This window comes from Diplotaxodon limnothrissa, linkage group LG7 (genome assembly GCF_057381915.1).
Source record: "Diplotaxodon limnothrissa isolate DT_005_m linkage group LG7, D_limnothrissa_male_GT1.1, whole genome shotgun sequence".
Taxonomy (NCBI): domain Eukaryota; kingdom Metazoa; phylum Chordata; class Actinopteri; order Cichliformes; family Cichlidae; genus Diplotaxodon; species Diplotaxodon limnothrissa.
In genome coordinates this window covers 35,410,452-35,435,134 of record NC_140602.1, presented here as the reverse complement: position 1 = coordinate 35,435,134, position 24,683 = coordinate 35,410,452, and the positions used below count along the sequence as shown (strand labels likewise).

Below are 24,683 nucleotides of genomic sequence, written 5' to 3'. Positions count from 1 at the left end.
CAGTGGGAGAAACTGATGTTCCTGCAGGCGGTTTTCATTCCTCAGTCTTTCTTAATTTCACTAAATACTTTTAATAGCTCCTTGAAGTCAGCTGGAAAGATATTTTGGATATTTTGAACCTATAATCTGTAACATACAGTACAGTTCATCTATGTTTGCTTAGTGGGTACACTGCAACCATATTTAGCCCTTTCAGGCAAATGTATGACCCAAATGGGATGTCCCTTGGTTCTGTCTAAACTTGGTATATCTGACATTGCATTTTTGGTGTCATGTCTAGATCATAATAATACAAAGAAAGGGAGAGGAAAAATGGGGAAAGTCATATATAGTCATATATATAGTCATATATAAGTCGTAAAGTCATATAAAGAAAGCAAAAGTTCATAGTAAGACGATGGAGGAAAGGGGTTAGCCCATCTACTGTCAGCTAGTTTACGGTCTTGTATGTGTTTAGATTTCATTTTGAGGCAAATTCTTCTCATTTGTGATCATTTTACTGATGTTGCAACATTCAGTGTGACGATGGCACTGAAGCGACATTAATTATGATTCTGTGTCCACTGCTATTTAAAAAAAGTCATAGGCTGTGTACAAAAGAAGGATGTTAACACTAATTTTAACAGTTTGGCCGTCCTCATCTTGAATTTTTTTTATAACAGTCGTGGTTAACGATAAATACGCAGCCACATTGTTTCTGATTGGCTGGAAAATAATAATATTCAACACTCAGTTAAGCTAAGTTGCACCTAACTGTAAGGGTGCACAAACTGTTAAACTATATAGAAGTAGCCATATTAGCCACTGATTTAATATCAGTTTGTTAATAATGTTAAAATAATGTAATGATTTTGAAGATAATCTACCTACAACACAGACATACATTCATTTACTTGAGGCAGAAACAGTGTGTGTTCATTTTCCGATGTCTTTCACAGATTTTCACTTATTTTTTTCTTATATTTACACTGACTTTATATTAATTGTATGAGACTGGCTTTCCAATAAAATTATTTTACATTTATAAAATAACATTTGTAAAATATTAGCTTACAGTCTTTGTTTGCTTCTATTTTTTCATGCATACTGATTGCCATGTAGTAAAACTGTAAGAACATAAAAAATAAATACACTGGGAAAAATAAATAGTCCTATTTACAATTTTCATACAAGTATATATTGTATAGTACAATATGTTACTGTAATGAAACTATGCTCTCGATTACAGTAAATTGCTATAATCTTCCTGACTATTAGCAGCATGATTGCCAGTATTAAAGTTAACTTTACAGTTTTCCTACTGTTATATATATTACACTACACTAGTGTGATAAAACCATGTCCTTAATCATAATGCATAATTGTATTGTCTACATTTTACAGTATGCTGCTGTTAAATTTACAGTTCTTTTACTGTTATGTATTTTGCACTCTGGTATGGTAATATTTTCATGGCCTAAATTAAAGTATATTTCTGTATTTACTGGCCTTTATAGTTGACTACAGGCAACATTTTGCTGTGTGTAGCTTTTAATTTAATATTTTTTCTACTGTTGTATTGTTTTTCATTGTGTTATCCTAATGATACCATGGCCTACTCTCAGCTCTTGTAGTGTAATCTACTTTACAGGATAATACCACAGATCAGATTATTGTGTGGTTCATTTATTCTACAGTAGACTACTGGAAGCAATTTTCCTACATTACTCTACAGTATGTGGCAACCAGTGTTGGTCAAGTTACTTGAAAAAAGTAATTAGTAACTAATTACTGATTACTTCTAAAAAAATCCTGTTAATTTACTGATTACTTTTTTCAAAAGTAATTAGTTACTTAGTTACTTTTTAAAAACATGATACACAACTTGAATAGGTAACAAAGCAATAGATCTTACAGCCCAATTTTTCTGCATAATTCATCATATAAAATGTAATCAAATGAAACATTTATTATTAATTATTTAAGTTATTACAGGCAGGACAGACATGACTGGGGTATAGGAAAGGGAGGGAAAGAAAAACAGAGGGGAAGAGGGACAGTGAGAGAAGACACTAAAAAAACAAACCAGCTGGATCACCTGTTGAAAGAAAAAAAGAAAACAAGCAAAAGGAGAGCAACACAATCAACATAACACCACAGCAATAACCTCGATAAGTATGAGTAACAGTAAATGTGAAATATTGAACGTTATTGTGCAGCATGCAAAACTGACAGCGCACAATGTGCTTTGTGGTAGGAGCCAAGAAAGATATAGTTTGCGCCTATGAGCACCCATATCTGCACCTGTGTGTGTGAGCGCGCCTGTATTCAAAATGTTTCTCGATGTAACGATCTGCTAGACGGTGGGCAGCCATAGCCCTGCCCCCCAGGGCATGAAGCAGGCATGGGCCCCCAGAGCGCGAGAGCCCAAGGAGGACCATCAGAGGGGCAACCATTCCACATTCCACAGCCCCTCCCGAGAACCCTCAATGTCAACATGCATTTAAAATTGAGAGGTGGGCAGAGGCGCCAGAGGTGAGTTTGAACACGCAGACGGTCCTCTGGATGTTGTATAGCATACCCACCCCAAGGTCCTATATGTATGTGTTATGAGAGATTGAGTAATGTGGATGTCTATGTTGTGGAATAAAATTGAGGCACAGGTGGCCAGAAGGGGACAGAGGAAGAATGTCTCCCCTGCACCTTGGTGACACACCTTTACCCGAAGGCTCTGCATGTGTGGTGGGGTGTGGTGAAGCGGGAAGAGGAAGGCAGTATGTCCTTCTCACTTCGTCTCAGGTCAGGTTTCAGGATTTTTTGTAGTTACTGTTCATGTCTAGATGATTTCACGCTAAAGTTTGCATGTACCTGTTCAATTTCATGTTCTCATTTTCACTTTCTAGTTTTCATGTTTAGTTTAGTTTTCCCCAATTTAGTTTAGTTTGGTTATGCCCCTGTTCGCCCTGCCTTGTTTTGTGTTCATGTATCCAGCCTAATAAACAGGTTGCTTTTTGTTATACTTAGTTTCCTCTCTTCTGTGTCTGCTTTTTGGGCCAGTTTCGCAAACACACCGGCTGCCTGGCCGTAACACTGTAATAATCTGTAATCTGTTATAGTAGTCTGTAATACTGAAAACATGACATATTAATTACAATATATTACCATATCTATTTTTATCTGTATCTCTATCTGTTACATTTTTTTAATGTCAAAACATGGCCTAAATTACAGCTGATTCCTGTATTTCTTACACTTTTACATCAGGCTACTGGCAGCAATGTTGTATTTTACAATATGTTAACCTAGAAATACCATGACCTGATGATACATTGCATTACTGTAATTCTCTAGTTTTAATACTGTAATATGTTTTCTATGTATGGATGTACTATAGTAATACCATGTCCTGAGTTACAGTACACTGCGTTAATTTAGTTTAATAAGGTTTACAGGGAAACACAGGAGGACACGGAAAAACACCAGCCGCTCACTAACACCTTAACAACAGTTCACCTGCTTTTATATATGTTTCTATATAGTATGTTATTATTCTCATTCCTTACAGCACATTCCCATACTTGCCATTCAATTTTCCCCTACTACTGGCAGCAGAGTTTGTTTGGCTTTTTACTTTGTTACTTTTCTCTAATTGTTACTTTTCTCTAATTGTTACTTTTCTCTAATTTTATAATATCATGTAGGAAAAACAGATTTATTGATATAGAAACTATATCTATAGCAGCAGGGTAACCTTCTGATACCACAGAGAAAAAAAACCCCCCACTGAGCTCCACCAAGTGAAAGAAAATTAACCAACAAGAAACAATTAAGAGCAAAGTATATCGTTGTGGTTAGGCCTCCTCTAACAACCATTCCATTAAAATGAATGCAGCAGAACCAAATGCAGTGTTTTTAATATACATGCTTCTCTTTCGAAATCTGTTCCCTACATTACCTGCACTGCAACTCAAGGCGCCAAACTCAAGCAAGAATTAAGGGAGTGCCACAAAGGTATGGTTAAGTAACATTTTCATGTAGACTACACCTGACAGTATTCCTTGATTGGTATCAACAATGTTGAGATTCATTCTGATTTTTTTGGACAATTATACCTTTAACTTGGCTGTGTTAAAGGTATAATTGTCCAAAAAAATCTGTGTGACTGTTTTCAACTAAGTGGTTTGATTAAAGTGTAACACGTACAGAATAGTCTGAATTGAAAAGTTGTCCAACCAGTCCCAGAGGCATATGAATCTTTTGCCTCAAAAGAATTTGAGAGGTATGACATGATTGGCTAAACCTCTGCAGGTGAAAATGCACAGTGATGGGTGGAGACGCCGCAGAGTGAGCTCCACAGTGCAGTAGCTACAAGCTAGAGTGCAGGACGGTCTTCAGCAGCACAGGTGAGGGTTTCTTGCTGGATATGTAAACACTTGAACTCCCATTTTCTTATTGTTACGAGGAATTCAAGGTGAGTCAGGATAAATAAAGGGAAAAAGATAACTTAATGACAAACGTTATAATGAGAAGGACAGTTTAGCCACAGAGTGAGGACGGAAATGACAGCAACAGAGTTCAGGAGTTAGATGGCAATTACAGAAATACTGTAAAAGAAGAACAGATATTTGCCAAGTGGCTAAAAACACACAGTGACTAAAACAGAGTATGTATGTCTGTGGTAGAGCATTGTGGAGAGTGTGATCTCTGTGATGAGTTGCAGTTTTTGTGGCTCCTCCCTGTGACACACCTGCTGCTAACAATCACAGAAGACTAAACAGAATGAGATTAAAAGGAAGTGTCAGGGTGGTTGCAGAGCTAAATTTCATACCTTTACCCTCTACTCTTTTCTCTTTACAGTTTTGTTTCAGTTTTTGAGTCTCTCATCCAAGCAAAAATGCCATTCTTCGATCGTTTGAAGGACATTTTCTCCCGAAACTCCGATGATGACACTGTCAAAGTGAGTCATATTGTGAGGATATTGCACCCAAGTCTGCTTACTTGAGTATTTGAATTTCATATGAATTTTACTGGCTGGCGAATAAACTTTTTAAAGTCCTTTAAAGTCTGTATTTTGGCTGATCTTTTAGGTGAATGATAAGGATAAACCTATTTATTATGGAACGGTCACTCCATATCCAAACTTCAATGCGAGCGATGACACTGCAATTCTTCGGCGTGCCATTGAAAGTAAAGGTGCGTGTGCACTCTCTCGTTTTAATGTATTATACACGTTATGTTTGTTTTAATTTAGACGATATGAAGTTTAAAGCTGAAACACAGGTCGTAAAAAACGAATGTTTATTGCAATTTTGAATTGGGTGTGAGGTAGTTTGCTTCTTTTGGCTTGGATGATTTTATCATTTTGTGGTGCTTACAGTAAAATGTAACTTGTCATCCCAACAGGAGTGAATGAGGATGCGATCATTGCAGTCCTGGTAAAGCGAAGCAACGAGCAGAGGCAAAGGATCAAAGAAGTCTATGAAACGGAAAATGGGAAGGTGAGTAATTAATTTCTGCCATATTCAAATCTGTACAGCATGAGGCTGAGAACAATGGTAGTGTCTGGGAAAATATTACATATAGAAATGCTCAGTGCATCATGGGAATATGTTGACTTCTGGCTCCAAAAATCAAACATGGCGGTCACACCTTACATCTCAGACGCTGTCAGACCAGACATGAAACAACCTTTACCCTGCCAGCTCCCTAATGGTACAGTCACACTAGAGAAAATGGTTGCTGGAGACTTTGGCATGACCAAAATAACTTGACCATGTTCAATAAACTTGCAGTGTTGTTGCCTTTGAAATTGTTGGCAGTAAAAAGGAGTGAGTCTGCAATTAGGTGGATGAATGCAGTCAAGTTGGTAGCTGGTGAAAAACCAAACCTGTTGCTTTCTACACACATTATCTACACACATTCACAGTCCAGCCAGAACCTCATAGATCAGAGACAGAAATTTCTCTACAAATGTTGACGCCATTGCTGCAGGATAAAAGTTTAACTTCAAAATGAGAAAGACACTCAACAACCTTGCTTTTATATAGAAATATATCTGAATCGACTGAGCTGAGGCGACTGTGATTGCAGGAGACAGACTGCCCACCACCAGGCCACTTTCACTTCAAAGTGGTTGTCTAGAGGCTAAAGGGTGTTGAACCCTTGTTATCTGTAACTGAATGCATAACAAGTCAGCAATTACTGAGCAACCATATAACTGAGTCATAATTGGTCTACAAACGCAGTGTTCACATCACAAAAGATAACCTTCATATATTTAATTTAAACTCAAAAGATGCCTCCAAAAGTTGATTCTGTTGTTTGGGGAAACTGCAGGTTTCCCCAAATCTTATAAACAGTACATTTGCATAATGACTGAAACCAGCCCACTGAAGGAACAATGGGCTGGGAGGTCAGTTCCTTAATCTTAATTAAGCAAATTCTCATGACCTTAATTGTGTTTATAAGATTTGGGGAAACCTGCAGTCAGCTGAGACTGAAGAAGTCACTTGGATGAGTGACGAAACGTTTCTCCCACAAAACGCTACGTCCAGATGAACAGAATTAACTTTTGGAGATTTACCTTCCTGGATGATGGAGAATGCATCAAAACTCAAAAGATGATTACAGTGGACAGTAGTCCTTCAGAAAGATCATCCTTGTGTGTTGCAGAAGCTGACTGACAATTTGAAAGCAGCCTTGACAGGAAATTTGGAGGACATCTGTCTGGCACTACTCATGACACCAGCTCAGAATGATGCCTACCAACTCATGAAAGCCACAAAGGTAGGATCTGTGGTTTATGTACTAAACCTTTGATTGGGGGAATATTACTTCTTTTGTTTTCATTCATAGAGCAGTTTTATAGTTGTTGTTTTTTGTTGATGTTTTTTTCAGTTACTTGAGACGTTACATGTTTAGATTAAGTTTATCATTTAGGTTGTGTCATTAGTAACTGAATTAAATTGTCATCACAAAATTGCCAGTTGGTTCAGTATTGGCCAAGAACCCTCCCACTAGCACATTTTTGGTTTGTAGGTCTGGGGTTTGAACTTAAGGTAATTTTTGTGCCACAGTTAAAGAAAACTTAAACATAGATTAGAATAAACAAATTTAAAAAACAACAAACTACTTACTTGTAATTCTGTTTGAGGGGCCCTTAAATGTTTCTTCTTACTGTTTATAGATTTTATTATTTCTGTTATTTGATTTATTCCCACAGGGTTTGGGCACAGATGAGGAAGTTCTGACTGAGATTTTGGCAACAAGAACAAACCAAGAGATTCAGGAGATCAAGAAGGCCTTCAAACAAGGTGTTGTCACAGTCATGTGAAATCACATGGTTGTTGTTTGGGCTTAATGCTGAACTAAGATAGAATTTTATACAACATCTTAGATATCTAGTGTCTGTAGCTGCTAGAAAGCTAGACTTATTGTAGTCACATTTGGCCATCATATTGTTGTAAACTGATGTTTATTCTGAAATTCTCCCGATTCCTCAGAGTACAAAAAAGAGCTGGAAGAAGTTATTAAAAGTGAGACCAGTGGCAACTACACCAAGATCCTCCTGGAATTACTAAGTGGAGGTAGAGATGAGAGCACTCGTGTAGACAATGATCTTGTTTCAAAAGACGCAAAGGTAAAATCACATAAACAAAATCTTAAACTATTCTACTTTATGTTGTCAACAAATTATGTGAGAATATATTTTGAGAACTCTAGTTTAACGGTTCCTATCTGTGGCATTTGGCCAAACATAATGTGTGTGAACATAATGTAACATTCATAGAGGGTATAAAAGATGGACCTAGTCATTGATTCAAACGAACATGTTGGTGGACATTAGCACACTTGGTTAGCAAGCTACACCCATAAACTGTGCTTTATCTGCTAAGCAACGAACTAGTAAAACGCTGAAATTTCACCCACTAAAGCTGAAACAAAATCTTCTTGGCTATATAGATCAAAGCAGTTTTTTTGTATCAGACTGTTCAGTGTTGTAATTCTAGGGACTTTAACGTGGGAGTCAATGGCTGCCTTTTAGAGTCAGCCTCATGTGGCCACTAGAGGAACTGCAGTTATTTCCATTTAGGTGCTGGCTTCATTTTTCACAGCTGGAATACTCATTAGTCATAATTATGTGGGTAAAAAAAAAAAAAAACTTCAGCCATTTCCTGATACAGTTAGGCACATGACTTTTGGTTGGGTAGGAAATGCTGCATTTATAGGGGTCTGCATATGCACATCAAGTGAAAATATATAAAGTTTGTTGCATGGTGCAACAATGGCATAGTTGCGAAGAATAAGTCTGACTTTTGGTAAAATACTTGGAATATAAATTATTGAATTATTATAAGGAGTATAAGTCTTTATGATTATCATCCAATTTTTTTGTGTGTGTCTGTAGACGCTGCTGAAGTTATGTGAGCAGGGCAGCGGATTCAATGTGTCCACCTTCATTGACTTGATGACCAAGCGCAGCTATCCTCACCTCCGGAAAGGTGAGTTCTTGAAAAGTGTGAACACTTCTTCTTGGTTGGGTTTGACTCATTAGACACAATGCACTTCTGGAAAAACAGGTGGAACCAAACTCTTGCAGGTAGGAGGCGAAACACACCCAGCAGTCTGAGAACAATACAGTTACAGTCAGTCTGGATTTTACAAGAGTTGTGAAATCTTTTTTAGTTTTTATCTGCATATAGGCTCAAAATACATACAAGCTCAAACATATACATACACTCTCACTATCATTTGGTCAAATGTCTCTGAGCAAGTTGTACTTCAACCAGCTATTTTTGGTAGCCATCAACAAGCTCCTGATATGATTCTGGCTGGATTTTTGACCGTTCTTCTTAACAGAACTGGCAGCATTTATTTAAACTGGTTTCCTGACATGAACCCGGTTTTAGCAAAGTATCATCAGGATTACAGTCAGGGTTTTGGGAAGTCCATTCCAGGAGCTAATCTTGGCCTACTTTATCCATTGCAAAAGCAGTTTTTGAAATGTGATATTTAAAGTGAAGTTGAAGAATTTGGAACTAGTCCTCCTTCTTTCCCCTTCCACTTGCAATGTACATACCATTGGCAGCAAAACAGCCCCAGAGCCTGATGCTACCACCACTATGCTGGACACTTAGTACAGTGTTCTTATGTTTGAAGGCTCTACTATACTCTTCCATTTGCATAGAGTTGTTTGAACTGATGATCCTGAAATCTGTTGTACAATTGCATAAATTTTCTAATCGAAACTGCTGTTGTGTGAAGTAATGGTGTATTTGTTTTCTCCTTTTTTAAAAAACTTCAGCCTAATGTTTCACTGGTCACTAAAATCTGAATGTTTATGTTTATAAATATTTTAAAACTGCTTTTTCATTTCCTCAGTTGCTAATGAAATATGCTGCATAGCCTTAACAACATATTTGATTTTGGTCTAATAACTCAGAATTACCAGTTTGTCTGTTTACCTGTTAGTATTGGAGGCATTTGGCAAACAGACGGATGTCAAATTACCCACAGTGCTGAAAAAGGAGCTGAAAGGAGACACTGAAAATTGTCTCATCGACCTTGGTAAGTTGATGTTTGTCCTCATCAGTTTATGTAGTTTTAATTGTGTTTTCTGTTCAAGGTGGGGGTGGGGTGAGATCAAAGGTCATGTGAGCGATGAAATCAATCCTCTCGCGAGCAGGAAATGTGCATCACATAGCACGTCTTGTGTACATTAAGATCAGGAGAGATTTAAGATTGATTGAGCAGTATAACGTGAAAACAGATTTACACAGTATGGGCTCTAACACAGCTGTGAGGCAGCGCAGCATCTGGACTCGACTTGAGATCATTTTGTAACTGTTTGTCTCTCTTTGATGTCCATAGCAAAGTATGCCTGGAACACACCAGCTGTCTTTGCCCAGAAGCTTGTTAAGGCTTTGGAGGTGTGTGTATAATTTTTTTTCATGTGTATGTGTTCCTGTCTAGCTATCTTTGTGAGGACCGAAATCTGCATTCTACTATACTTGTGAGAACCAACAGGCACTTATGAGGACACACTCGCCGTTCCTCACAAGTTTGAAGGCCTTTTTGAGGCTCAAAATGTGGTTTTAGTGTCAGGGTTACAATTAGGTTATGGTTAGGTTTAGGGTTAGGGTTAGGCATTCATTTTTAATGGTTAGGGTCTACGGTAAGGGGCTAGGGAAACCATTATGTCAATGAAGGTCCTCACTAAGATACCTGAATGTGTGTGTGTGTGTGTGTGTGTGTGTGTGTGTGTGTGTGTGTGTGTGTGTGTGTGTGTGTGTGTGTGTGAGTGATTTATGATTTTACATTGATTTATGTATTTTAAAAGGAAGGTTCAAGTCTGTAAGTAATTTCATGTTTTTGGACTAATGTAGTCTGGAAGCTGGATGTTTTAAACTGTTCAAGCAGTTTGAGATTGAGTACTTCTGCAGTATCTACATTGCAAAATGGATTCACTTACTTGTTCACTTACTTCACTTATTTACTTACTTTACTTACTTGTTCCCTCAAAAATTAAGTCCTCTTAAAGACTTAAGCTGGGCCACTTATACTAACTTTATATTAAGTATACAATACTTAACAGCATATCAAATAACAGAGCTCTAGTTTGTTTTAAATTTACTTTATATAACCTTAGTTTAACAAGTTACATTTAGAAAATACCACAATGAACGGCTTAGGCTTTTGCCTCAGAAAGTTGAGGGTGCTTGTACATACTATTTAGTTGTGTTAGAAGAAAGTGAACCTGTGTCCCATATACTACATAGTTACAGGAACACTGCAAGTTGCTGAAGGAGTCCGTACTCTTGGCCACTGAAAAAAGGTTTCTGATCAGCAGCTAACTCTTAAGTAACTGTTTGGATCTTAACCCCAACATAAAGTCTATATAGCATAAAATCAATAACTGAAGCTTTGCTCTGCTCTGCTCTCACAGAAACCAGACACGTGTGAGAAAACCCTCAACAGGATACTGGTGAGTCGCTCTGAGGTCGACCTCAAGAAGATCAAGGAGGTATATTGGAACTGTCAACAAAGATCCCTGAATGATGACATAGAGGTAAAAAACAAAACACAAAAAAACCTTGTTGTTATCATGTTGTCTTTAATGATTAAACACTAAAATGACAGTGTACAGTATCTGGAAATTTCAGCTAATAATATCTTTGTTCCACAGAAAGACACCAAGGAACACTATCGGAAAGTCCTGCTTAGCTTGTGTGGAGCTTTTTGAAATTCATCTGTTACCATTTTACTCTGGAAACCGAGACCAGCTTATTCCACTAAATACTCACAGCTTTAAATCTGAAGTGCATGACTACTCTGTTCTATTGAGATTAAATTTGAATAAAGAAGTTATTCCAGCACCAAGCATTTCATACCGTATTTCTTCTCTTTCTTTTAATGTCCTTTGAAATATAATGTATGAGGAAGTTGTATAAATATGCATTAAAATGATATTTGGTTATTAGAAATGCAGAAAATAACATGGGAAATCAAATATTTTCTATTTAATCTTCAAAGTCAGCAGTAAGGCTTTTTATATTACATAAACTTGTAGCCTCCAGGTAACTGACAAAACCATCTAGGGTTAAAATAATGTGTTTGAATTGGTTAATGTCATGCGCTTGTATTTGTTTTAGTGCTTTGAAAACACAAATTGCTTACTATCAAAAATTGTATTCCCAACCCAAATAATGTAGTAAGGAAGTCATTGATACATTTTTAGCAAAATTGGAGCTGCCCCAAGTTACAAATGACCCGACTATGAGACTCATATCAAATATAACTAAAGAAGAAGTTGAACAGGCCATTAAAAGATTAAAGAATGGTGAAATTATTCTAATAATACATAATTAGACCAGCAAAGTAGCAAACAACGATCTTTGGAGTAGTCGGGCATTGCCAAAAAAAAACTGTACTTAAGTGCAACTGTCTAAATCTAGGGTACATTTGGGTATTCCCAGATCCGGTCCTTTTTGGACCCCTGATATAGTCATATATGTCATGCATATCTTGTTCTTTTTCCTTCCTTTTTGGTACTCTTCCCATGTATGTGTTTTTGTTGTTGTTGTTGTTTTGCACTGTTGTTTTCGAAAACTTAAAAGTAAAAATTTCAAAACAAGACAAAAACCGAATCTCCAATGCCAATATGTTTGAGGCTTTTGTTTGAAAGGACTTACTTAAAGGAAATTTGGTCTGTTTTGCATGTGGCTAAAAAAAATCGCTCATAACACTGCAGATGCAGGATCCGGGAGACAAAGCATGAACTCAAAAACTCATTGCTGGAAACCCACGGGAGAAACAAAAACATCCAGAGCAGAAGAAAAACAAAGTGCAGAGGAGCACGCGCCATAGGGGGAGGACACGACAAAGGGCGACTTTTTAAAATATATTTTATATGTTTTTCCAGAAAGAAAGAAACAACGAAAATGTTCATAAAACAACTTTCTAAATAAAGTGAAAAACAAACAAACAAATAAAAATGTCTTCTATCCTCATTATCTGCGCAGGCGCAACGCTGACGAGTAATTGCACGTAACGTTTACCGTGTCCGGAAGTGCCGTGGCAACACGGGCAGCTCGGGTGTTTGATTTTCTTTATCCTGTCCATGCGGATTTTCTCGGTTATTACAACCACTTCAGACTCATAACTTTTCAGTATCTTTTTCTGACCACGCGTCCACAAGCTTCGGGGGCCAAGTAAACCGTACACCGAGGACGTGACGCCACTGGAAACTTTGGGGGAGAAAGTGGCTAGCTAGCCGGCTAATACGCTAACAAAGCTACCAGCTGATTGTAGTTTACACGTCAGACACTGACGGGAGGATGAATAGAACGCAGAAGAAGCCAGTTTATATTCTCCGGCGGTGAACAGACCGTAGTTTAAGCTGGCTCTCCCGCCAGCAGCGATGTAAAGGATGCACAAGTAACAGAAGTAACTCTCGGTGGAGTGGAGCTGGTGGGTTTGGGGACCTTGAAAATGGAAGAAAAATACAGCAGTAACGTGCTCTCAGGGGGTCAGCTGGGGATGGTCGAAGTGCCCGATTCCAGGTATGTTCTCCTTCCTTCATCAAAAACTCTCAGTTTAAACTGATGTAACTGTTTTCATGTCAAGAATCATTCAAGTCTCATCCATGCATCGGTAGTCCATACGTTAGCGTTTGTGAAGAATTGATTACTCTGTAAATTGTCCACAGCAGTGGAAAAACCACCATTATTATTTCCCATTGTTTGTTGTGTCCGATATTTGCAACCAGACACCATATGTAAGAACACTATAACAAAAAGCCGTCGATTTGCTTATAAACTAATAGTCATTACATTATTAAGCATTATACCTTTATATTTTACTTTATTTTATATATATATATTTATGCACACACACAAGTATATAGGTATTTGGTATACATATTCAGTAATAGATACAGTGTTATATTTGTACATATATTTATTCTTATAAATCTCAGATTTCGATTGTTATATTTTGCTTTGTTCGTATGTTATTGTATTTTCGCACACCTCTGTTGCTTGTGAAGCTTCCACACAAGAATTTCACTCGCATGTGCTGTACCTGCATATGTGATGTGACAATAAAAGCGATTTGATTTATTAATAAATTAGTATTAATTATGCCCTTAGTCTGAGCTGTATGTTGGTATAAAAACCTTCAGGATTGAATCCAGTCTGCTACGTGTTAGTGGGCATCTAAAAATTATCAGGGGTTGTCTAAGAATCGGTTTATCCAGTCTGTTGTGTCAAGGGCTGTGATGCTGAATCCCCAGCAGACCACAGCACAGTACACTCCATTCATCACAACTAACAGAAAATCTTCAAACTCTTCCTTAGGAAATGGAGCCCTATTGTTTCCTTCTTCTATACAGCCTCTGTGTTTGACTTCCAGTTCATGTTGTTGTAGATGTGGACACATGGTTACTTGTTACTCCTCCACCACAGCAACATCCTGTCCCAGGATAGGCACAACATCAGTTGTTCACCATCTGTCTGGTCTTATTCCCATTCAGAAGCCGATCATTCCTCCTCCTAGATCACTCCACAAAAGCATTCGGCTAGCGCTTAGTACTCCTTCTCCTGCCCATGACTAATGAATCCAATCACTGCATAATCTTCAGTTTCTGTAGGTGGCATGACCTGTTGTTATGCTGAAAGTCTGAGGTGCAAAAAAGGAACACACACAGACTCTCTTTAAACCCTCAGTTAAATATTTCTGTCCTGGGAGAAGAGGGAAACCTGATGGAAAATGGTAGAAAACAATAGACTAAACTGGAAATATAACACAGAGGTTTTCTATAAGAACGAACAGTTCGGATTTTGTTTCTTGGGGAAGATTATGCCTGTTACTGTATGAAGTTTGCCCATAGCTAGAATCAGTGTAGATGACAGTTGTTTTTGCTCTTATCACACAGCCTGTACTAATGTGTAGCGTGTTCTTTCCTTGTGCAGGTTAACCAGGTACATTGTTCTACTGGTCATCTCGAAGGTCCTCAAAGCTCTTGGGATCTTTGAGTCATACGATATCCTAAAAGTGGTTCACATAGTTCAGTTCATCTTCATACTGAAATTAGGGTAAGTACTCTTTGTGTTTTTATGTATTATTGTTAGTTGGGGCTGCTCTGTAGTGACAAAAATCTTAATTACAGTTATTCTGGCCAATTTTTGTTGACTTTGCAAACTTCACACACTTGCTCGATAAGAGCGATGAATAGATATTTAATGTCCATCATCTCAGCTGAACGTGTTACCAGCTGCAGTGTGTGTTTGAGGTTTTTCAGGTAGAGTTAAAGACAAAATGCGATTATTCACCAAGACCTTTTGCTCATTTTGCATTTATAGATGGTGAAAACATGCTGATTCTTTTTTTATTGTTTTGATTTTAGGAGTGCAGTGTTTCTGCTTTTTTTCCAAAAACCTTTTTCATCTGGAAAAGTCATCTCAAAAAGACAGGTTTGTCTGCTTTAAAACCTCTAATCGTCCTGTTCTTTTTACTGTTGTTCATTAGCTTGAACAACTTATATATGTCGTGTTTAAGATGATTCAAGTCTAGCTTTGCAAAAAGAAAAAAAAAATACCTTATGCATTGTATTAATTTCTGTTGATGAATCTATTTTCTTTGCAGTGGATAAAGTTGTTAAAGCATGCTGTTTTCAGCTGTGTCATATCCCTCCTGGGCTTCTTCGGCCTAACTCTTTGTGGACCTCTTAGGTAAGAAGTAGTTAAGCAGTAGTTAAATAAAACCAAATGCAGCATTAGAGTTGGAGGAAAACAGTTTAAATCCCTCCCTGAGAGTCCCATTGTGTTTCTTTGGACTAAAAATTGTTGTTTGGGGGTCTCTTAAAAGAAAGAAGAAAGTCAGGTTAGCTACAGGTGCACAAGGACACAACCTTCAGGGAATAGTTGATCAATCTAAATCAGTTAGGGTTGTGGATTTTTAACTGGGAACTATCCAACGATACTTCAAAGATCATCTCACAGTCTCCAACCTAAACTGCTGCATATAGTTATGGCAGACATGATTGCTTTGCCTGGCAGAATTTTCACTAGAATAATTTGACACCTGTCTTTATTTCTTTATATTTGCATGTTTCTTCAGTTAACACAGTAGCATCTCATTTCACACACACACTGTATTTGTTCAACATCTGGCAGTATGTTCCTCTGGTTTTGCCGTTTAATAGTAATTGAGAGCTTCTGGGGCTTTACAGCATTACAGCCCACCAGGTGCGAGTAAAACCCACAAATACATATTTTAAGACCAGAGAAAGTCACATGCACTGTTCCTGCAGTGAGCTACTTTAAAGTGGTATTTTAATGTAGTAGGCAAGTATTTCACTTTACAAACTTATTATATTCAGTATTATATTCAGCTTGTTACATGGCATTTTATTGGCTTTGTACGCTATCCCTATCTCCTACAAGTGTTTATGAGAATATCTGCAGACTAACAATGCAGGAACTCCAGCAACACTTAAAGGTAAATGTGGCTTTCATCAGGGTCATGACCCTGAATGAAGGCCACATGCCGAAACCCGTTGGTCAGTTAATACAGTTGTTCCTCTTTACCTTTGAGTGTTGCTGGAGTTCCTGCGTTGTTTCTTATCCTCTTCTTGCACCTTGGAAGTAGGTGAAGTTGTGCCAGAAATTTTTGTCAATATCTGCAGACTCACAGCTGTATTCAGGTATATTATTAAAATTGTGTCTTTCACAGAACGCTGTTGCTGTTTGAGCACAGTGATGTTGTGATCATTGCTCTTCTTGGGGTTCTCTTCACAAACTCAGGAGGAGGGCCATCAAAGGTAGGAGGCCATAAATTCACATGGCAGAAACTGCTTTTAGTGTCGGTGTGATCGTGGTTATATGACATGAGCGCGTTATCTCTGTAACATGTTTTTGTGTTTCATTTCCTGATGTTTGAAAAGTACAGGTAATGTTTGTATTTATTTGTGCGAAGGAAACAAATCTTCATTATAAATAAAAACTGAAATTATAAACTGAAACATAACTGACCGATTACAAGCCGCTTCTCTCCTCCATATGCAGTTTAAGAACTGGTATTATAGAGCAGGCAAAGAGGCACAAAATTGGAGAATAATAATAGCTAAAACACTCATTATTTTGAAAAAGGTAAATGATTGAACTCTCTGTGTTAAAGGTTTATAATGTGCATTTCTGTTTACTTTGCTGTGACTTTGCAGACTAGAGGTGCTGCTTTCTTCATCATCGCTGTGATCTGCCTGCTCCTCTTTGACAACGATGATCTCATGGCAAAGATGGCCGAGCACCGTATCCTTTGAGCCGACACTTTAGTCTATTGTCAGTGTTTGTTAGTTTATGTGTTTGTGTTGCGTTGTTACACCTCTGTCCTTTACTGCATTTGCCTTGATTCCCCCTCATAACCAGCTGAGGGACACCATGACAGTGCTCTCACTCACTTCCTGTATACTGTGATTTCATTTTTAGGGGTAGCAGATCACAAAGTGAGTAAAGCTTATTCCCTACCTTCTTGTTTTTTCTTTCTAAATATTGGCTTTCCAATAATTCAGTTTATATACAGCAGAAGAAAGGGAGTCTGTGCTCTTTCTGTCTGATTCAGTTCCTTATTGATATATATATTTATGTTTATGGTAATGTGTACTTGTACTTCCTGTCAGGGTGGTGTTGTGCTGCTGGTGGCATCCCTGTGTCTGAAGGTTGGATTCCACACGGCCTCCAGGAAGTTGTCAGTGGAGATCGGCGGTGCCAAACGTCTCTATGCCCTCGACAACCTGGTTTCTGCCATGGTGCTGCTGCCCTGGGTTATAGTACTTTCTGCGACCACAGAAGTACGTGCACCAGATCACATGATAAAACGTGTTTGTTGTTTAGCTAGCCGTGTTGTAAACGGATGAATCTCATCTTAACCCCAGAGCAAAGTGGAGTCGTGGTCCTCTCTCGTCCTGCCTTTCGGGATGATCATCTTCTCCGTCACGATCCTGGAGTTTTACGTCGAGGCCATCTGCAGCACCAAGATGGAGACGCCGAGGTGCGCCCGTTATGGCGCCTTGGCCCTCTTCTTCAGCGCATTGCTGCTGGCAAACTTCTGGACTCACCCGCTGACTGACCAGCTGCGCTCCATGAGCAAACCAGCGCACCACGGCAGCACAGAGCACGTGCTCTCTGGTGGAGTGCTGGTTAGCGCCATCTTCTTCATTATGTGTGAGTAACCGCTCTGCGATACCTAGTTAACTCATTCACTGCCAGCCATTTTCAAATCAGGTAACTCCCCACTGCCAGGGTTTTTGAGCATTTTTACTCATTTTTGAAGAGCCACAGAAAACTGTGTGTTATGATCATATAAACGCTGAACCTACCAAAATGAAGAACAGACTCTCTTCTTTCATCCAAAAAAAAAAGCTTGTTTCTACCATTTTCCATTCTTTAGTAATCAGCTGTAGAAGAGAGGTGGGTTCCACCAAAAATGCCTGTTTTGACCAAAAAAAGGGAGAAAACGAGCTTTTTGTGAAAAATACATTTCAAGCAGAAAAGTGCCTTTGACACTAATATTTCTTGCTTTGTGACACCTAACATATAAAATAGTTTTTCACTTCTATAAAACAGAAATAACACTGAGAAAGGTTATGTTTTATCAAAACAATTTATTTACAAATATATGAAAAAATAAAATGTACATAGTGAAACATTTATTCACAATGAATAATTCACTTTTGTGTGGTAATCATTATAACACTTTCCGGGATGCAAGGGCACACAACAAGACTTGCACCACATTTTTGTCTCACTGCGCAATCCCTTACGTGCGCAAACCCTGCACCTCCTTGCAGGTCTACTTTTACTGCTGGTGGGCTTCAGTTTTTCAAGTTGGTGCCTGCCTAGGTCACCGTCTAGCCTGCTATCAGGGTCGGTGTTGTAAGGTGCCCTTGGGGTTTTTCTGCCTTTCCAGTCACCTTCCCCTTCAAATCCCACACCTGCCCCCTCCCCTAGAAGGTTGTATTCTAGCCCCTCCCATTGAAAAACGTAATTGACGTCTATAGACGTCAATGGCAGTGAATGAGTTAATTTGTTTTACCTGCCTTTTTAATCATATTTTGCATTTAACAGTTAAAGTTAAATGGGGAGAAAGACTTCAAACACCAAAACAAGAATTAATTAACAATTAAGTGACACTGCCTACAGAAAACAGGCATTTTAGGAAATGCATGATGGGATTTGAAAAAATGGAGTGATCACCTCAGGAAGTGCTACACAAAAATGAAGGCCTATTGTAGAAATTTGTTGCATGGCAACATTTAGTAAAATGTAGCAACATCTGAGAAAACGCAGTCACAAAACCAGAAATGCCACCTCGACATTTAATACAACGCAGCTCCGACTTTTCAGAATCCACTCTTCTTTACATCCTTTAAAACTCAGGCAAGGACTAACCTGAAATTGATATGGAAACAAAACATTACATCTGTCTTACTCGAGGAATTTTTGTTCTGTCTGTTCAAATACAAAAAAACATTGCCCCTGCCTTAAAGTGAAAGGGTTTCTGAAACAGCGGGTTTTAATTATTTATTTTTGGTCAAAACCTGGTCTTTAAACTGGGTTTACACCAAAGTTGTTATAGTTAACTAAACCTAAACAAAAGAAGCAAATGTGAAAACATATTTTAATTAACTAAAATAAATGAATAAAATTAACTGACACAATTTTGTGGACTTGGGAGAACTAACTAAAATTTAAAACATAGCCTTAGTGTATTTTTTTTCTTTTGATAAAGATTTTGTTATCAAAACTTCCCGGATGAGGTCTCAATAAAGTCAATAAACAAAATTGTGAGTCAACTGTTTTCAAAAAGTTTTTTTTATTTTTATTGTAATTAGTGCACTGATACATGCCCTTAATACAATAATACTTAAAATAAAGACTAAAACTAACACTGAAATTAATTAAAAACTAGCCAGAAGTAAGCAAACCCATCCTGGACACTAACTAGAACTGAACTGAAAACCGAAAAAATTAATAAAAACTAATTAGAAATGGATAATAATTAGAGATGGACCGATCCGATATTACGTATTGGTATCGGTCCGATACTGACCTAAATTACTGGATCGGATATCAGAGAGAAATAAAAAATGTAATCAGATCCATTAAATATCACAAAAGCAGCTTACAAAACTTGCGACATGGCGTAACTCGGCTCATAACCGTAGCACGTCGGAGCAGTGTGGTCACGTGATAGAGCGGCTGTGGCATGCAAGACCTGTCAGCGGTCTGGTTGAGCATTTGGAGCCTCGCTACTAATCCGGCATTTTATCTCCGAGAAAGTTATCCCAGAGAGAAGTAAAGCAAGTGTGTAAGTTCACCTCTGAATGTTTGTAAAGCATTCCCGCGTTAAGCTTAACAACCGATACCTGGAGCGACTGCCTCTTCTCTCTCCCTCCCTCTGCTGCTGCTACTTCAGTCATGAAACTGATTAATGATCAGCTGATCGGCTTTTCTGTTGCAAGTCCGTCTCTCTTGTTTGTTTATTGCCCACTTCGTGCCAGAAAGAGGAAACCAGCAGCTGAACAACAGCAGCACGTTTAAGCTTGATAAGCTGTTGTTAGAATTTATTTAGTATTACTTTCTACACCAGGATCCTTTTCTATGCAGCTGACGGCTGCTAACTGTGCAGGGGCGGATCTAGCAAAGTTTAGCCAGGGGGGCCGATGGGGCATGAACAGGGAAAAGGGGGCACAAAGACATACTTTTCTTTCTTATTCTCATTTAAAATGTCTAGCTTTTAATCAATAATTATCTGAATCTTACACCCAAAGTTTTAATCTGATGTAAAATGTATAGAAGTCCATTACTGTATATAGTAACTATTAAGTTTAATATACCCTAGTAAGCTATAGTACTTTTTCCTTTGGGAAAGTACCATCTGTGCAGTCTGCAGTTCTGTTGAAGAAAGATGTTGAATCTATTTAATTATTCTTGAAAAATAATTGATTTCTGTGCATTTTTTTTCACACTGCATCAAATTAAAGTTGATTACGTCAATTAAGCATCATGAGGTGGTGGGTGGTTTCCTTTTTTTTTTTTTTTTTTTTTTTTGCTGAGAGTTTTAGAACCCTATTAGTTGGGTTGCTTACTCTTTAAAATACCAGAATAGGGAGGATTGAGTAGGTTTAACTTTATTAGATTGATCAGTATTGCTGAACCATGAAATATTTTGGGTGCAGTGTATTTTTTGCATACAGGTATAACAGAATAGCTTTTGTTTGTTTTTAAACTTGAGTATGAACTTATACAAAATGCAGCAAGATATTAAAAAAAGCAGTTTTATTGATTAAAAAACACTATATCGGATTCATATCGGTATCGGCAGATATCCAAATTTATGACATCAGTATCGGACATAAAAAAGTGGTATCGTGCCATCTCTAATAATAATAACAAAAACCCTTGTTTACACCTCTCTCCCTGCCCTCCTCTCTCCCTGCAGCGTCCAATATTCTCTCGTCTCCTTCAAAGAAAGGCCAGAAGGGCACCTTGGTGGGTTACTCCCCTGAAGGGACACCTCTCTACAATTTCATGGGTGACGCCCTGCAGCACACATCCCAGTCCCTTCCACGATTCATCAAAGACTCCCTGAAACAGATCCTGGAGGAGTATGACTCCAGACAGATTTTCTACTTCCTGTGTCTCAACCTGGTGTGTAGGAAGTTGCTTCTTTTTGTTCTGATCTTTCACATTTTAGACCGTCTAATTTCAAAGTAAGAGCTCCGTACCCGAACCCCAATAGCAACAGAAAGCAGAACGCCGATTCAAAAACGGATCAGCGTATACAGGAGAAATGAAGGGGAAAAACACACGTCTGAGCTTACAGTCTTTTAACCCTCTCAAGGCAGGCGTTGCAGATTTGCAACAAGTAAAAGCTAACAACCTGATTACCCCACATACATATGTTATGAGGTTTTTTTTACTCAGAAGTACCACTGCAGGTATTCTTTTGTGCATTAGCAACAGAAACTTAATTTGAGCCTGAGAGGGTTAATATCAGCTGTTTAATAGGATCAGATCTACATCTCACTGACATTTGTGCCTGGTAATGAGGTTTCCTGCTAAAATGAATCTTAGTAATAAAGATCATAGCTGCCATTGAGGATAGAAAATATGTCATAAAGGGTTCAATGACCTGAGGAGCAGTCTAACATTATACAGTTGCAGGCTTCTAAAAGCTCATATTTTACATATTTTACATATTTTACAAACCTATTCAAAGAAACACTTATGCCAGCATTAATGAAATTCCACATTTCTTAACCTTTAATGATCCTGATTCTTATACTGTGCTTATATTTTGAATGGATAGTCTTTTAATGAGGGATGGGTGTGTATGCATATTTGATTTGTGCCTGTTTCTTAAAAAAAATAAAACTAAGTATAACAGGTGGAATAAATGAAATGCACAAGTTAATAAGCAAACAATAAAATCTACACCCCAGTGAGAACAACGAATTGCCTCTGACTGAACAGAATGTAAAAAAAAAAAAAAGTAATTTCCAGTTGTCAATTAAATAAAAGAATTAGATAATCACATCTGGAGATCATCTTAAATAATTTAATCTAATACATTAAAGCATTTCAAGCTGTTAAAAGACTCGCCTGCTGTGTTTAGGCTCACACACTCTGCAGGTATTTCGTAAGATTTTGTTGCTCTGCATTGTTTCAGGCTTTCACCTTTGTGGAACTGTTTTATGGCGTTTGGACCAACAGCCTGGGACTCATCTCTGATGGTTTCCACATGCTGTTCGACTGCTCTGCTTTAGTTCTGGGCCTGTTTGCCGCCCTCATGACCCGCTGGAAAGCCACCAGGATCTTCTCCTACGGGTAAAATCCATCAAGAACTCGTGATCGTAAAATTGAAGAACATCACCTCCAGCTGGATTCTTAATAAACTGAGTGTTTTGTGGTTTTACAGGTACGGTCGTGTTGAAATTCTTTCCGGATTCATCAACGGCCTGTTCCTGATGGTCATCGCTTTCTTTGTCTTTGTGGAGTCGGTCACCCGTTTGTTGGATCCTCCCAACATAAACACAGACATGCTGACTGTGAGTAAAAGGATTCCACCACACCATTTGAATATCTTTTTTACCTTTGGTCACTAAAATCACACCTTTTAATATTTCCTGATTGCATCTTGTCAGTTTTGGAGTGATCTTATACAGCTGGATATCACAGCTGGATATCATAGAGACAATATGAAAGCTTTCGTCTGGTTTGAACTCTGTTCATCCTTCTCTGCAGCCCGTGTCTGTTGGAGGCTTACTCGTCAACCTAGTGGGCATCTGCGCTTTCAGTCACGCTCATTCCCATGGCGGCAAAAGCTGCTCGTCACACGAACACGGGCACTCACATCATGGCCACTCCCACAGTGAGCACAGCCACGGAGGCCACGGGCACTCGCACGGAGGTCACGGGCACTCGCACGGAGGCCACGGCCATGGCGGCCACGGGGGACACGGGCACTCCCACGGCTCTGGAGGCATGAATGCCAACATGAGAGGTGTGTGTTTGAGAACGTGGTTTGTGGTGAGAAACATAAAGCTAGATAAAGTCATGATTTATTGATTTATTTTTCTCCAGGTGTCTTTCTCCATGTCTTGGCCGACACCTTGGGCAGCGTTGGCGTGATCATCTCCACCATCCTCATCCGGCAGTTCGGCTGGTTGATTGCTGACCCCATATGCTCGCTCTTCATTGCCACTCTCATTTTCCTCAGTGTCATCCCTCTGTTGAAGGACGCCTGCGAGGTTCTGCTTCTGCGAACTCCCCCAGAGCATGAGAAGGACCTGAACAATGCGCTGGAAAAGGTGAGGAGATCTAGATGGGGTTGCTCAGCAGACTGTCGTGAAATTTGTTTTCTACGTGCATGAGAGGAAGAGAATCTGTATTGAGAACTGCTTATCTGTTTGCTAGTACATAAATAGAGGAAATTATTTACGAGGTTACAGTACTTCCTACCTATTTTAACTTTTTAGTTCCTAATTACGGCTTGGACCCTGCCGTGGCTGCGGATTTTATATATATATATATATATATATATATATATATATATATATATATTTTTATTTATATTAGGGGGGCAACGATATTCGTATCGATATTGAACCGTTCGATGCAGTGCTTTCGGTTCGGTACGCATATGTATCGAACAATACAAAATTTGTAATTTATTTTATCAACTTTCCTTCTGATGATACTGTCTGTGTTGAGCGCTCAGTGAATCTGTGTTCGACTACTCCGCCTAGGCTGCACTGTCGAGCGCAGATCCACTGAGCGCTCAACACAGACAGCATAGTCAGAAGGAAGAGCGCAGGGCAAGCTAGCGAGACAAAAGTTAAGCTCTCCTTGCAACATGGACCTCCCCCACCCTCATTCAGATCTGGTGTTTGGAATTATTTTGGTTTTCATGGGACGTATGACCCTGAAGGTAAGCGAGTCATGGACTAAAGTAAAACAGTATGTTGGATGTGCCATGCAATGCTCAATTACATGGGTGGGAACTAGTGTGTTAGCGCGGTTAGCTCGTTAACGTGTTGGCCGTCTAGCCCCATGCACGGGGCGATCGGCGGTAGCTCTTTAACAGAGATTTGCCGTGTTGTGGCGTTAAGGTCATTTCAACGAGATTTACGCTGACAGCACTAGTGGGAACACAACGAATATGACTGCACATTTACGCCGACATCATCCTAGTGCAAAGACAAGTGGAAGCAGACAAAAACAACAAGCATGCATGCTACAAACTTTACCCGAGTCATTTAGACAGCCGTTAGCAATCAGATACAGGGCTCGCAATATCGCTAGCCCGACATCCTGGGGCTAGCGATTTTTTTTCAGTCGGGCTACCAAAATCTATCTCTGCCCTGCCCGTCGGGCTATTGTAGGAAGGAAAAATATATGTCAATGCTTTTGCATTCTTTCAGAAATGTAGCTGGGTAATTATGTCATTGGCATCTGTGAGCCACTGTCAATATGTGACATATTGAAATCGCGTTTGAATTTGCGCTTGTTTTTTTGCTTTCACTTTGCAATCGTGCGAACTGTGTATAGAGAGCGACAGCACTGACCTGTGAGTGATGATAATTTGTGCACCAATTCCTCTGACATCGTCTTATTAATCGTTAGCTTACTATGCAAACATGA

The 24,683-nt window shown here is 38.7% G+C and overlaps 2 protein-coding genes across 2 annotated transcripts in view; both read left to right on the top strand.

Annotated features, from left to right (window-relative positions):
* Nucleotides 1-4,873: 4,873 nt before the first annotated feature.
* On the top strand, nt 4,874-11,221 carry LOC146628672 (annexin A1-like). Its single transcript, XM_085357996.1, has 11 exons — nt 4,874-4,936; nt 5,067-5,172; nt 5,383-5,477; nt 6,652-6,765; nt 7,202-7,292; nt 7,482-7,618; nt 8,387-8,480; nt 9,451-9,546; nt 9,850-9,908; nt 10,925-11,047; nt 11,165-11,221. Exons 1-11 carry the CDS (start codon nt 4,874-4,876, stop codon nt 11,219-11,221), a joined length of 1,035 nt encoding a protein of 344 aa, XP_085214122.1.
* A 1,322-nt stretch (nt 11,222-12,543) lies between these two features.
* Nucleotides 12,544-24,683, top strand: part of slc30a5 (solute carrier family 30 member 5) — a 17,138-nt gene continuing 4,998 nt past the window's right edge. The window contains exons 1-14 of the mRNA XM_085357995.1: nt 12,544-13,040; nt 14,451-14,573; nt 14,885-14,951; nt 15,124-15,209; nt 16,213-16,300; nt 16,700-16,787; nt 16,905-16,981; nt 17,156-17,326; nt 17,411-17,699; nt 20,980-21,188; nt 22,210-22,367; nt 22,459-22,588; nt 22,785-23,043; nt 23,124-23,350. Coding sequence (XP_085214121.1) covers nt 12,970-13,040; nt 14,451-14,573; nt 14,885-14,951; nt 15,124-15,209; nt 16,213-16,300; nt 16,700-16,787; nt 16,905-16,981; nt 17,156-17,326; nt 17,411-17,699; nt 20,980-21,188; nt 22,210-22,367; nt 22,459-22,588; nt 22,785-23,043; nt 23,124-23,350 — 2,043 coding nt within the window. The 5' untranslated portion in view covers nt 12,544-12,969. The remainder of the gene's footprint in view (nt 13,041-14,450; nt 14,574-14,884; nt 14,952-15,123; nt 15,210-16,212; nt 16,301-16,699; nt 16,788-16,904; nt 16,982-17,155; nt 17,327-17,410; nt 17,700-20,979; nt 21,189-22,209; nt 22,368-22,458; nt 22,589-22,784; nt 23,044-23,123; nt 23,351-24,683) is intronic.